At 40.8% G+C, this 14,602-nt stretch overlaps 1 protein-coding gene across 1 annotated transcript in view; it reads left to right on the top strand.

Moving 5' to 3' along the window:
* The window catches only part of LOC122789858 (formin-2-like), a gene marked incomplete at its 5' end in the record, with an annotated part of 2,118,086 nt that overhangs the window by 1,727,703 nt on the left and 375,781 nt on the right, over window positions 1-14,602 (top strand). The window contains 1 exon segment of the mRNA XM_044057292.1: window positions 3,816-3,908. Within this exon segment, the coding sequence (XP_043913227.1) occupies window positions 3,816-3,908 (93 nt within the window).

The following is a 14,602-nucleotide window of genomic DNA, read 5'->3' as shown; positions in this document are numbered from 1 at the left end:
AAGATAGTACCCCGATACACTGAAAAGTTGCCACATGGCAGTCTCAGAATGAGGCTGGCACCACAAGTGACAACAATATCCTATTTGTCTACACTGTCTATGAAACTCATTCATACAACAGTTGATGGAGGCTGCATGTGACTGGGTCCTACCTAGTGAGACCTGCCATGCCTGGCTCGGATTTAGCATCTTTGAAGAAAACTTTCAAGATTTCTTCATGAATACCTCGTATGATGGTTCTTCCCTGTTTGGACACCAGGGAAAGATGAGCAGCAAAAGAGTAAGCAGGAAGGCAAAACATTCACTGACAGCCTCACCCTTTTGAGCAGAGATTGGACTGAAATCTCTATAGATGTGGGGGGGGGGGGTTGAAATGGATGTCACTCTAAAATAACAGGGGTTCACAGTACCACGGATTCCATAGCCCTCCTTCTGGAAGTCTGCTACAAAATCCCAGAGGACTTGTCCAACTGTCCCCCATTGGAGGGAATCAGGGGTTCAGATCTCCCTCCATCTCCATGTGGGGGAGTCCATCATGCTTGTAGGTGGATAAGAAAGATAATATCCAAAGCATAACATATTCCATTTCTTTCCAGTCCCCAGGATCCCACTCTGTCAAAAGTTGAAGGTGGTGGTTAAAGTTGAGGTTGTAAATTTCTTACAAAAACAAAAAGCCATCCGAGAGGACCCACTAGACCAGAAAACATCTAAGGTTTATTCAGGATTGTTTTTGGTACCAACGTACACAAAAAAAAAAAAAAATCAGGTCAGTACTAAATTTAGCCGGCCTCAATCAATGCATAACAAAAAATCAAATTTGGGTGGTCACTGTGCAATTGATTCTTACCATGCCAACAGAAAGGCAACTAGATGTGCTCTTTGGATCTATAGGATGCCTACCTTCACATCAAAACAGCAAAAGCACCCAAGAAGTACCTCTGCTTTTGGATAGGGGAGAGTCAATATCAGTTCACAGCCCTCACCAAATGCATGGCAGCTCTTGCAGCTCACATCAAACTACAGGGGATCAGAGTATTCTACTGTTCAGATAAAGGGCTCCTAGCTGCCTCCCCAAAAGGAGTCACTGCTTTAAGAATGTTTGTTGAAGATGTTCCTAATCTTCTCTAGGATCCTTGGAAGTCAGTGAATTGTTCTTACAGGGGTGCTTTATTATTGAGAGCTCTCCTTAGAGATTCTACACCACCATGTTATCTAAATTCTGTACTGGAGAAGTTCATGCTTATTGTTTGAACTGGTGGCTTTGTGAAGCTTAATTTTTTTAGTCAAGAAAACACTGGTTTCATTAACTATCACTATATGCTAAAACAATATCTGAACTGCATGCTTTCTCGTCATATTTCCCATGTATTATTTTTCATAAGGATAAGGGTATAGTTGCAAACCAACCCAGTATTTATGGCAGTGGTGTCAAAGGACCTTAACTAACTCATCAGTCTACCAGTTTGCTTTGCCCAGTTTTCCAGTGAATGAGTAAATAGACTACATTGTCTCAGTATTCATAGATAGCTTAGGTTTTAGCTAGACCAAACTAAAAATATTAAAAAGGAATTGTGAAGGCTGCCAGCCTAGCTAGATAGAATTTTATAGATAATTCTGTCATTTGTAAATATTAATGTAAACCACAGGCTTGTTGTCTTAAATGGAAAAAATGCTGTTACACGTGGAACTGCAAATAAATGTAACAACAGTGCACTCTGCTGTAAGGAAGCTAAGCCAAGCATTTTATGACTGTCTTTAATCTTTAAAGTTGGCTCCAGCCTGTCTAGGTGAAAGAATTCTTGCTATTGTTTTAAGGCCAGAGTAATGGCCAGAATTTGCATGCATAAATGTCCTTAATAGCTTTGCTTCCTGACCTGGAATGAACTTAAAGAATGTAGCCTGTTAGCCTGGGAACCCCAGGAAAGTGTGAAGAATGATGTAGGGTGAACCAGGAATGTGATTTTAAAAACAGAGAGAATCAGACAGCATTAAGCATTTTTGTCTTGACCATCCAACTAAGCACCGCTTTGCTCTATATGTAAGTTTATTTTAGACTTGTGTTTTCTCTTAGAAATAGCTAGAGACTAGAACGATTCGACTAAGTGTTTTTCTGTGATGTCAGAACTGTACTACTGAATTATTTTAAATATTTCTCTGTGATCTCTGAACTCTTGACTTGCACTGTGTAGTAAAAAGTATTGCCTTGTGTTTTTATTATTTATGATTAAATATTTTAAAACCTTTCAACTGTGGCTGTTTTTATAGAGGTAATTTAAGCTCTCTAGAGTTCTTGCATGCCTTTGGTAAAATTGTACAAAGCCATAGCTATGGGCTATGCTACCAATTGGATAATAATATTGCACAGTAATAATTGGACATCCTTTTAAGGGCCTTTGGGTAGCTGATAATTATTAGCTGGGTGGTGGCAGTGATTTCTACCGTAAAGTCTAGGTAAAAGGAGCACAGCTGGAGAACCTGTGCCAGCCTTTCCCAGGAGTGTCTTTGTGGTTGTATAAACTTATCTCAAAGTGTGTGTGTATGTGTGTGTGTGTGTGTGTATGTGTGTATGTCAGCTACGTGGGCAGGGACACGAAGCACTGGTTGGACAGAGAGGGTGCTGGAGGTTTTAGCTTGCCCACTAGGCTGAGATCTGGACCCTATAGCTGTGCCAGTGGGGAGTCTTATTGGGGACCTGGAGAGCAAGGGAGCGACCAGCCCTGCACTGACTGTGATCTCTGTGTGCTCTTAAGGGAAATTGCACTTTACTTTGTGTATTTGTTATCCTTTCCTCCTATATGACATGCCCCTCACTGGTGTTAGTGGTGAGGATTGAGGCCCCTTAATTGCTGGGCCAGGGCATGGGCATCACAGGAATGATCAGCCTTTTATATCCTGTGCTTCTCATATTGGTGGCCAAAGGTCACTCTGTCCAGGTGGCTTTCAGAATATATTCATTTTTACTGCATAAAGTACAGCAAACGTCTATCAGCCAAAGCATATGCCCGTTTCAGTGAGGGCTGTATATACTTCTTTATGAGCTCCTCTGACATTTGTGTGGCTGCTAATTGGTCTTCACTGCACAGTTTTGCAAGACACTGTAATCTGGATGTGATCTTAAGATTGTTGTTGTCCTTTGGAGCCACAGTTCTTCATGGAATGTTGACACATATACACGCAGGTGTAGTAGCTTAGGTTTCTGTCCTGCAGTTAAGCATTTACAGTAATTTTAGATCTTCATGCTCCACGTTTGTCCACTTCAGCATAATTAATCTTACCCCATCCTTTTCTGTGTGTCCGTAAAAAGAAACCTGGGTAAACACACCTTAAAGATTCCAATTGGATGTGCTGCCAAACTTTATAGTAGAAGATGTACAGGGAAAATTTTATCTGGAGAGTGTGGGAAGTGTGGTGCTGTATGGGATTGTGGGGAGGAGTTTGAGTTTGGGAGAGCTTACTAGGTGCAGAGATAACTGCTGTATGTTGCTGTCAGTCCTGAAGTTAAATTGGACAGACATGGACCATGAAGTTCTAATGTCATGGTAATAAACATAATGTTCATTTCATTTATCTGATGTGATTTTAAGTAGCTTTGATATAGGTTCCCAAGCAAAGGAAGGAGGGGGATGTAAATACTTTGCCATTGATCTTGTATACACACTTGTACTTGTTATATTTATTACGATGGGTTTGTTGATTCTGAGTTATTTATAATAAAGGCCATTTGGTGTTAAGGTGTAGCAGAAATTAAATAAAATAATGAAGACTTTTAAAAAGCATATGACCTTTTCCATCTGTGTATTTTTATCTCATTTCAGCATGTGAAACAGAAGCAAAAAAGGTCTTCAGCCTGTCTTCAGACGAACACCTACACCCCTTTAAAGACAATATGGATGAGTGTCTTAGTAAAGGTATTTCTCAGTTTTATGACTATTAATACTATTCTGAGGATGCAGCACATCATTGGCGTAATATTCAACAGTTACAACTATTGTTGTTTATTAATCTCATTACATTATTGTACATTTCTGAAGCACACTGGCATATTTGGTGATCTTTTAAAACTTACTTCAGTTAGTAATTTTAGTTAAGGATCAGTATACAAGTTCTCAAAAACTAAAATTGATGTGCATGCTTCTAAGTCATACTGAGATAGTCGGAGAGATATTACTTTTGCATCATTTTATTCAAGACTCATCAATCCACACATTATTTTGTTTATATAAGCCAAGCTGAGGCTAATCTGTTATCCTGCTTCATCTTGTCTGGTGTAAATTTCCATAGGAAATTCAGTTCCTGTATCATTTTTACTGTTTGTTTCACCATTTAATGTGAATGCAGTGCCTGACTGAGATGCAGGACCAGTAAACATATGGCTGGATAAGGGCAGATGGTGGAACAGGTAGACCTTAAACAGATAAAATGCCCTACATTAGATCACTGCTGCAGTAGCCATAAGACATATCATGCCATAGATCTTATGTCCAGCCAGTCTACAAAGCTTTGAGCCCCGTCCTTGTGCACCACATGTCTCCCCTTGGCACAGTGTTTGTGTAAGAGTTGTCTTTAGGCTACAGCTTTAGGCAGGTAAGTATCTGTGTTGTGGAATCTTCCTTTTTTGTTGAATAATATAAATAAAAATTGCTTATGTCTTCCAGGAAGTTTAACTGTTCAGGTGGTGGACAGATTCCCTACAAGGATACACATTCTTTTTGTGTTTTTTTTTTTTTTTGTATAGATGATCAACAAAACATATAGTTCTGTCAAATTTGCGTATCATTTACTGCAGAAACCATAAAGAGTAAGCTAGCTTCTCTTAAATTTTATCTTGAGCATAAGCACCTCTGAGAACTGATGTGAGAAACTGTGGCAACTGACTCCTATATGGTGGATTTTACCATTTCAGAAGAAAAAGAAGAGAGCTGTGAAAGTGGTTTCTGAAGAAACTCAGACTTTCCCCATTCTGAGTCTGACATTTTCACTGAGGCACTTTCACAGTCATCAGACTAAATGTCCATCTCTTCTGATCCCTCTGGCGTGACTAATTGCATCTTACCAGATCATATGTCAGGCTGTTGCTGAGAAGGGAGAACCTAAAATTATTCTTGCTGGAGGTGAGGGAGATATTTAACAAATTTTGGCTGAGGAGGCTGTAGCCAGATCCCTGATAGTGGTCCGGCTCTTGGGCCTTCTTATCCATTTTTGACTCCAGCCGAGGGAAAGAGATCCCTTCTTCCTCATAACAGGAGGATCTTTCTGAATCTGAGGTTGAAGGTCTGGACTTGCACCTCACAGTTATCCTTCCCTACTACTTGTGAGTTTGAAGCTGAAAACACCTCTTCTTCAGATTCCCCCAATGAAGAAATATTTTTTAAGAATACAATTTCTAAAATGAAATAATGTTTCAAATGGGAAGGTATGGAGATGTTAGAATCTCAGAAGAGATTTTGTGAGCCATTGAGTATGAATTTCAAAAAAAGTAGCCATGTCTCCTGTATTAGGAACCATAAAGGATCCTTTGCTTCTGCCTGTTTCCTCAGATTCCCAACTTCCCTGTCCCTAAGAAACTTGACAGATTTTACAAGGTGTCTGACACAGATACATATTCCTTTATATCAGGGTCTGCCACCAGGCTTTTATAATTTCTTTTGATGAGTATTGATCTTCTAAGCCTTTTTCTTCTTCAAATCCTGTACCAAATGAAAATGATGGGCATTATTTTAATAAAGTTAGAAAAAATGTTTATACTTATTCCATTTTGACATTTAGAGAAATCGGTCTTCAACCCCTCATGTCCAAGGGTCTGCTATCTGTTTTTGCTAATATGCTACAAACCTTAATTTCCTTCCCAAACCCTGATGCTAGATCTTCCCTGCTAGAAATACTAAACTTTGTCTGAGGAGTCAGTAAGTATTCGGTTATGTTTGCTTACAATGCATTGGCTTCTGTATCAGGGCTTCTGCTACAAGTAAAGTAATGCACAGGAATGCATGGACTAGATTACAGAATTTACCTGGTGATGTTAAGGCTCATCTACTGAATGTGTCATTTGAAAGTGGCCATTTATTTGAGAATTCTGATGAAGTATTAAAGAAACTGAAAGAAAGGGGAAAGTCAGGTCTATATTACTCTGCCGAAAAACCTGTACAGTGAACTCCACATCACTGACATGTATTCAACGAAATTCACTTCTGCGATTTGCTGAATACTTAGAGGGCAAAGATGTAGTTGGCCAACTACACAATTTTGCCCTTTTCTCCACTGTAGTGCTATCTCGGAGTTGGTATATTTAGTTGGGGGGGCACAGCCCCCCACATGGGTGGGTTTGATTTAGCTACATTGTGTTGCGGGGCAAGTATTTATTTGGCCTTTAAGTATTCAGTGAATCGCAGAAGTGAATTTTGCTGTGTATGTGCTGACAATGTGGTGTTTGCTGTTAAGGTTTTTCGGTGGCATAATATAGACCCGGAAAAGTTGATGCATGGAATCAAACAACTGTTTTTGTCCCCATCCCTAAATACTGAAAGAATTGCCCTTCTTTGTCTGTTCCTTTTTTCAAAAACCTTCCAAACAACAGTACAAGAAGAAATTGCTGGAAGATTCAAAAAAGGAAAGGAGACATCTAAAGGACCATTCTTTCAAATGAAATCAAGATGACAATCTGTGCTTCATTCCCCAACCCCCTCCCCTTCAAATCACAGTGAACATTCTTACCAAATTGCAGGGATTCTGTTATAGGTTCATAGTTAAGTACTTGGCTAGCTGCCCTCATGGGCCATTTTAAGCCTAAAATTAACCTCTAATTAAAAGAACGTGTGTCTGTGCAGCTCGGGAAACCTGTAATTAAAAGAACATGTGTCTGTGCAGCTTGGGAATGTGAGCCCTTTTTCATTTTACTAGTACATGAGCTATTTTTTGTTGTACCATTTTAAGCCTAGCCAATTTCCCATTTGGTGCTTGAATTAACCTAACCCATTTGGTGTTAAGTTGGCCTTACTCATCCCATGGTTGATAATTATATATTACCCCTAATGAGAATAACTGGGATCATACCATAGATAACTGAGGTGTCCGATGCATGGGACAAAGCACTTAGGAGATACCTCTGTCTGTTAGTAGTACAGGGGGCAGTCCTGGGGTAAGTTTTCTGTTTCCCATCCATAGATCCAAGTTGCACTTGAATATGGACAGGGATGAGCTTTGTTTTACATGGTAGGGAGTGTGTTCCAGAACAGTGGTATCCTCTGCAAGATATGCCTGCTGCTCCAAACTGTTTGGTTGATGTTGCAGAAGAGGTTTAGATTCCTAGACCAAGTACTTCTGATGCAGTTTGACCTGTTGATGTGCAGTAAATCTATCAATATTGGGTCAGAGAATGCCATGTATGCTAAACAGGTCATCTCTTAGCAATCTGTAGGATACCAAAGGTAGTGGCAGGGCTTTAAGTTGGTCTGTGTAGGACATATGGTTTTGGCCTTGTATCCTTTTACTAAGATATGCCTGAGGGCATCCAGGTTGTTGCACGTGTCTGGACAGATGCATATCAAAGGGGGTTGGCTTCATTTCTGGAAACAAATAACTATGAATGCCTGGGTTCTGAAAATAATCCTGAATACTGTAGATAAAGATTGCAAGGGACATCCCTTCTATATCTATCCTGGATCCCCTCATCCTCTGAAAAAATGTTTCCTAAAATCTTGTCAGGTCTGTTATCCCTGAGCAAGACAGAACCCATGCCTACATCCCAAAGAGGCAAAGGCTTAAAAAAATAATTTTCCTGGTTCCTGGAAAGGAAGGCACATTGAAACCTATTTTGGACCTTTCAAGGCTAGCCATGTGTCTTTTGCACCCAAAATTCAGGGTGCTCATTTCACAAACTCTCTGTCCTCTTCTGTCTTCCAAGGCTTTTCTAGTCACTATCGACATCAAAGATACCTACCTGTGTGGGATTGCACTTTCATTTTACATCTTTGCCTTTTGGTCTTTCCACTGCTGAAAGAGTTTTCAGAAAATGCATCACCCAGGTCATTGACCTTTGCAGACCTTAAGGCATTCATATTTTCCTGTATTTGGACAATTGCCTTATTTTAGCTCCCTCTGTCCAAAACATCCTAGCAGCTCATCATTTCAGTCTTCAACTTTTCAACAGCCTGGGTTTCAAACTAAACCTGAAAAATGTCTTGCTGAAATCCCTCTTTCTTGTTAGTGTTTCTAGGCTGTCTCCTGGGCACACCTTTATCTACTGCTTACCTCCCTCCAGACAGAGTATTATCTTTCCAGCTTCACTTCATGAATCTGGCCCATCACAACATGTCCGTATTAAGAGTCTGGAAAACATGGTTTCATTTGCCAGACTACAGATGAGGAAACTCTTGTGGTACCTCATATTCGTATGGATTCAGCATCTTCATCCCTTATCCTTTCAAATGCCAGTGTTCAGTATCATCGAAAAGGAGCTCCTCTGGTGGGCCATTCAGCTTGTGCTCATTCCAGGGCTCCCATTTTCTCCTACTTCTACTGTCAAGTCAGTCATGACAGAAGTTGCAGACTATGCATGGTGATGGGGTTTCTCAAGGTATCAAGGTTCAAGGCTTGTGAAAGCCTAATTTCAGTAACAAAGCATATAAATTTCAAGGAGATGATGGCTAACCATCCGGCGGTGTAAATCTTGGCTCGAGATGATTGGCACTGTTGAAGTGATACCCTGACCCCATGTGCAAAATGTTTAAAGGGGTTGAGGTTGGATGGATGGATGGCTTTTATAAAAGCTGCCAAAGTTATAAATCGGTAGTGGACCTCTGGACCCTTTATTGATAACACATACCACCACAGTGATGTGGTACTTAAACAAGGAGGAACAAAGATGTATACCCCCTTTGCAGGCTCACCATGATGGGTCTATATTAGAAGACCAAATGTTTAGGTGATCGAACACCTAAACATCGATGATCTAATATCGAACTGCACAATGTCGAATGTCCCAGGGAAACACGTCCCTCGGCCACAACACAAACAACATTACTTTACATCTAAATTAAGTGGGGGGCTTTGCCCCCACACCCCACAATGTGGGGTCTGTGCCCCCACACCCCCACAACTAAATATGCCAACTCCAAGATCACTCAACAGTAGGGAAATAGCAAACTCCAGCGAATGGCCAAGGGAAATCTTTCCCTGCGTTAAATTGGCCATTCGCCATTGTTTGCTTTCGGTATTAGAAGATCGATGTTTAGGTGTTCGATCACCTAAATGTTCAGTCTTCTAATATAGACTCACCATGATTGCCCGAGAACTAGCAATACAGAACAACCTTATTCAGCAGGTAACATTCTATCAAAGCAGAACACAGCAGCAGACACTTTGACCAGATCCAGAATACACCCGCACAAGTGGATGCTACACCCAGGGGTCATAAAGGGGATTGTCCACCCGTGGGAAACTTCCTGGGTGTATTTGTTTGTCTCTTATCTCAAGAGACAACTAAACCAGTTCTGTTCTGTGACAGCCTGAAGAAATACTTGAAAAATGGACGCATTTTTCTTTCCCAAGGATATGCCTTTCCCATCTTTCCTCTGATATCCAAGTATCAAAAACATCCTCACAAAGTTGATATGCTCAGACAGGACAGGTCCACCTCAACATTCAAAATATTCACATAGCAATATGAGTGATGGGTTTTGATTCATTTCAGGCAGCTTTTTTCAGAGGGAAACATGGTAGCATTAAAGAAGACTCTCAAACCTGCTGCTAGGAAATCATACTTAGCCAGATGGAAAATATTTTCTAGTTGGTGCCATAAAAGATAACATGATCCATCACAAGCAAAGGACCCCTGTCGTTCTTCAGTACCTGTGCGAATTGTTCAACCCAGGCTTAGTGTTTACTTCTATAAAAGTACAACGTTTGGCTATTTCTGTTGCTCTGCTTTTGGATCCCTTCTTTGTTCCTTACTTCAAATCTTTCAAAAATTGATTTTACGTATTAGACCACATAGAAAACAGTTGCCTTCTTGGGATCTTAATTTAGTATTGAAGAAGTTAACTCTCTCCTCCTTTGAACCTACAGCCTCTTTTATAGACTAGGTTCTTCTCTAAAATTTCTCACATGGAAGATTGTTTTGCTTACTGCTTTGACTTCAAATAGCTGGGTATGTGAATTACAAGTTGTGATATCCAGCTAATATCCCACCAAACTGCCACTAATTATGTGATGTCCAGGTAATATCCCACCGAACTGTCACCAGTAAGAGATGTCCACTACTACCCTGGGTCAGTAACTAAGGAACTTCAGTCTTCACTACTGACTCCAATGTGAGACCGTCACTTAAACAGGAGTAATATTTCACAATTTTCCCCTGAGAGCACAACAGAAACACACTCTGTAATCTGGGACTGGAGTGTATAGCATTGTCCACCCCAATTATAACACCCTATTACACACTCCAGAGCAATGTGTCCCAGTTTAAGACCTCTGTTGCACTCACACTTGACTTAATTGAATCTCACACATCCAAACACTTCTGGGAAAGCCTAACCAATTTCCAGGTGTGTCTCTTCTCCCAAATGATACGGTAAAACGCTGCCACCAACCAGAGGGTCTACATGTCCTTTCAAAGGTGTGTCCAATTATTAAAACTAAGTATTAAAACAAATGGTAGCAAATGACCTAAAGCAGCTAGGCTTTCGGAGTGGCCCGGGATTTGTCAGAGCAGGTATAAGCACTCTCAAATCACTATATAATATACTGATTGATCAGCCACAATGTAAGATAATAAAAATATTTAATAATGAGCAAAATGATTAAAATAGTAATTTCAATAAACAGAATTAAATCACCAGGAAAATGAAATTAATACTGAAGGATGGTAATTCAACATTAAGAAAAATAAACTCTTAATTAGCTGTAATTACCTATCTGACTAGAGAACACTGTCCCTGATCTGAACTAAATAATACAGCAGAGCAAAGGCAAGCTTACAGTTCTTCTTGGTGAGTCCTTTTTGGTATCCGCTGCTCAGTACAACTGTGAACTGAACTGTAAACTCAACTACACAACTGAACAACTACTACAACTGACTTCAACTGTCTTCACAAAGCTCTTTTATAGACTAGGTTAACTGTCTCAGCTGTTCCAGTTCTTATTTTTATTTCATTGTTTGAAAATCAATAGACAGCTGTTTATTAAAGATCCTTCCTCTCTTTCAGTCTCTGAAAGTAAACACAGAGCAACTGGAAACCTTCCGCTGACATCATCTGTAGATCAGCTGACTCTGAAATGACCTGCAGTTAGAATCACCTTCACAAAAGTGCAGTTAGACATGTAACAGAACACTGTTCAACTGTTTTAAAACATCCTGTGGAAACAGAGCATTATTCAACATGCAACAACTTATTTACAATATCATAGCTAGTCATGCTGGCATATAATAAATAAGTTAGTCTGAAATTATGTAAAAAACATCAGCCAGACATGCTAGCACATATGACAGTGTCTAATTTCTTTGCACAAGTCTTAGAACCAACCTGTTTTGTATGCCAAAGGTTTGATAGAAGTTTACTTTAAATAAGACCATTGATCTCCCTGTGTTCTATCCAGAACCCCAAAACAGACAAGAAGGAATCCTGTATACTTTGGATATTAATAGACAGTTGAAATTTTGCCTGGTTGGGACTAAATAATTTTGGAAACCTTATTAACTTTTTGTTTCCTTTGATGGGAGAAAGAAAGGACGGTCAGTATCTAAGCAAATCTTCTGAAGATGGCTGCCTCAAGCAATCCAGTTTTATTACTCTTAACATGGTACAAGTTCCTGTCAGAAAACCAATGCTCACTCTTCCAGAGCTGTGGCTACTTCTGAGGCTTTTTGGAAGGGAGTGGACACTATGTCTATCCTAGAGGCAGCTACTTGGTCTTCTCTACGCACCTTTACTAAGCACTACAAGCTAGACTCAGTCTCCAGTGCCAGATTAGTATTACTAGAAGGACTTCAGGATTCTGGACCTTTTCCATCCAACCATTCCTCGTAAGTAATGGGAATTGTCTCATATAGCTTTGGGTACTGTAACAAGGATCTAATGAAGAGCATAACATTGTTTTGTAAGTTTACTTACAATGACAGTAAATGTTTGAATATATCACCATTGCTGTAATAGCATCCACCCATCAACCCCCCCCCCCCTTTTCTGTCTTTCTAACTCTTCCCAGGCTGTGGTAGAGGTGTCCTACTTTATTTGCCCTCCTGACATGACATCAGAATTCATACTGGATTTGACCAAATTGTTGTAGGTCTTCAGCCTCCCCCTTTGGGCTAGATAGCTTTGATTTTTGGTACACCCATATGTACATCTTATACCACATGCAATCTTGTGTGAAGGGTGGATGTACTATGCACTAGGAGGGAGCCCAGAGCTTTGTAGACTGCCTAGAAGTCCAGTCCTTGGCAGGATGCATCCCGTATAGATGTCTTCCTTTATTACTGTTGCAGTATTCTGTATACCTTAGATATATCCTGCAGAGGAGAGCTAAACTTCCAGTCAGCATCAGACACATGTACCTTACACCTTGTGAGTAGCATATATGTGACATGCAGGCGCCTAATTCTCAGAACTTCTTTGCCGCCCAGTCTGAATACTGACTCTGAATTCAGTCCATATACCATTCACTGAACTGGTTCATCTACCCAGCCTTCTAAAGATACGTGCCCCATTGGGGTTCCTTCATTTCTTTTTTCATCCTTGTAGTTTCCATTTCTTCTGGGAAGGGAAGATGTGAATGTGGGAGCTAGATTCATAGGTTCATAGGTAGGTACTAGGCTATCGGCCCTAGGGCCCATACAAGCCTAGCCAAAAAATGTACCCTGGCTTTTGCCACCCAAGAAAATTATTTTCCTGTGCCCCTGTCGAGCAGAGCCACAGAAGTGATCCCCGGGGTGAATTTCCCATTTCCCATCCAGTCATCAAGATTTTTCTTGAAGAGTGCTAATGAGGTGCTCTGTTTGACATAGGTAGTCTGTTCCAGAGTATGGGAAGTCTCTGGGACAGGAATCTATCCCTCCAGCATGTTCTGTTTATTGTGGTGACAAGGTTTAGGTCCCTAGAGCGTGTAGCTTGGAGGGATTGGGATTTCTTTAAGTGGAGCATGTCCAACAGCTCTGGGTTTGACATAGCTTTGTATGTTAGGCAGAGATCGCCCCCTGAGTAGGCGATATGCGATGGAGTAAAGCTGTAATTTTTTGAGACAGTCTGCATAGGGCATCTGTTTGAAGCCAGTAATCCTCTTTGTGAGGTATTTCTGTGGTCTTTCCAGTTGTTGTAGATGTCTTGTGAGGTACATACCAAAAGGGGCGTTGTACTCTATAATGGGTCTAATGAGTGATGAGTAGAGGGGAACAATGACCTCTTTTTTTCTGGATAAGAATCCTTTTGTGATGAGATGAGCCATGTAGAAGGATTTCCTGACCACTGTGGCAATGTGATTATCAAAGGAGAGACTAATGTCCACCTGTGTCCCAAGGTCTCATCACATTTTCGGCATTAAGTAGACTACCAGCTATGTGGTAGTTCATGGGTACAGAGTTTTTACCAAAGGGGATGACAATGCACTTTCTGGCATTGAGCTTCAGGCCATGACTTTGACACCAGGTATCTGTCTCAGTGAGGCCCTTTTGTAGTTTGTCCACATCGTTAGGAGTTTCGATTATGGATCCTAAATTGCAGTCATCTGCAAACTTTGTTAGCCAAAGACCTTCTGTGTTGGCCTGCACTTCAGAGAAGTAGATACCAAACAGGAGAGGACCCAGGACTGAAACCCTGTGGTACTCTACTTGTCACTGGTCTGATGTCAGATTTGGAATCTGCTACTTTCACAGTGTGGGTTCTGTCCGTGAGCCAGTTGGCAACCCATCTTGTGACATAGGGATTTATACCTAGTTTAGTGAACTTATCTATAATTCCAGAGTGGGGGATGGTGTTGAAAGCCTTGGCGAGATCTAGATAAGCTGTGTGAACCATTTTACCCTCATCTATGGCTTTGGTGACTGCTTCAAAGAAGTCAATCAGGTTTAGGAGACATGATCTGCCTTTTACAAATCCAAACTGGGTCGGGTCCAGAGTTTGGAGATTACCAATGTCTTTGTTTATGAGTTCCATGATGATACGTCCCATGGCCTTGCAGACCAGGCTCATCAGGCTAAAAGGGCGGTAGTTCCCGGGGTCCATTGTGGCTCCCTCTTGTTTCCTCATAGTGAAAAACACAAGAAGTGCTTTTTTGTTTGAGTGCTGCATACGGCCATACACAGTATGAGATTTGTCAAGGCATTTGTCCCTAAGACACTCCACAATCCTCTGTCATCTATCTCTATTTAGAAAATCAACATCTGAAGCTTTTGGCTAAGGTTACCATGTCTGAATCCACCTGCCCTGACATTCAGTCAACATTTAACAAAAAAAAAAAAAAAAAAGACACTGGATGAAGAAAAGGACTGTTCAGTGCCATTGTCAGTTCCTTCTCCCACAACCTAGTCAGAGGCCGACATGGAGCTATCTACCCACACGTCTGCTGAGGCTGTGCATGGGGCTGGTGTAGATGTAGAGGGGGAACCACTTCT

This window comes from Protopterus annectens, chromosome 15.part0 (genome assembly GCF_019279795.1).
Source record: "Protopterus annectens isolate FY-2018-M chromosome 15.part0, PAN1.0, whole genome shotgun sequence".
NCBI lineage: Eukaryota > Metazoa > Chordata > Ceratodontiformes > Protopteridae > Protopterus > Protopterus annectens.
The sequence above is the reverse complement of the archived record's forward strand: the minus strand, read 5'-3'. Positions and strand labels throughout refer to the sequence as shown.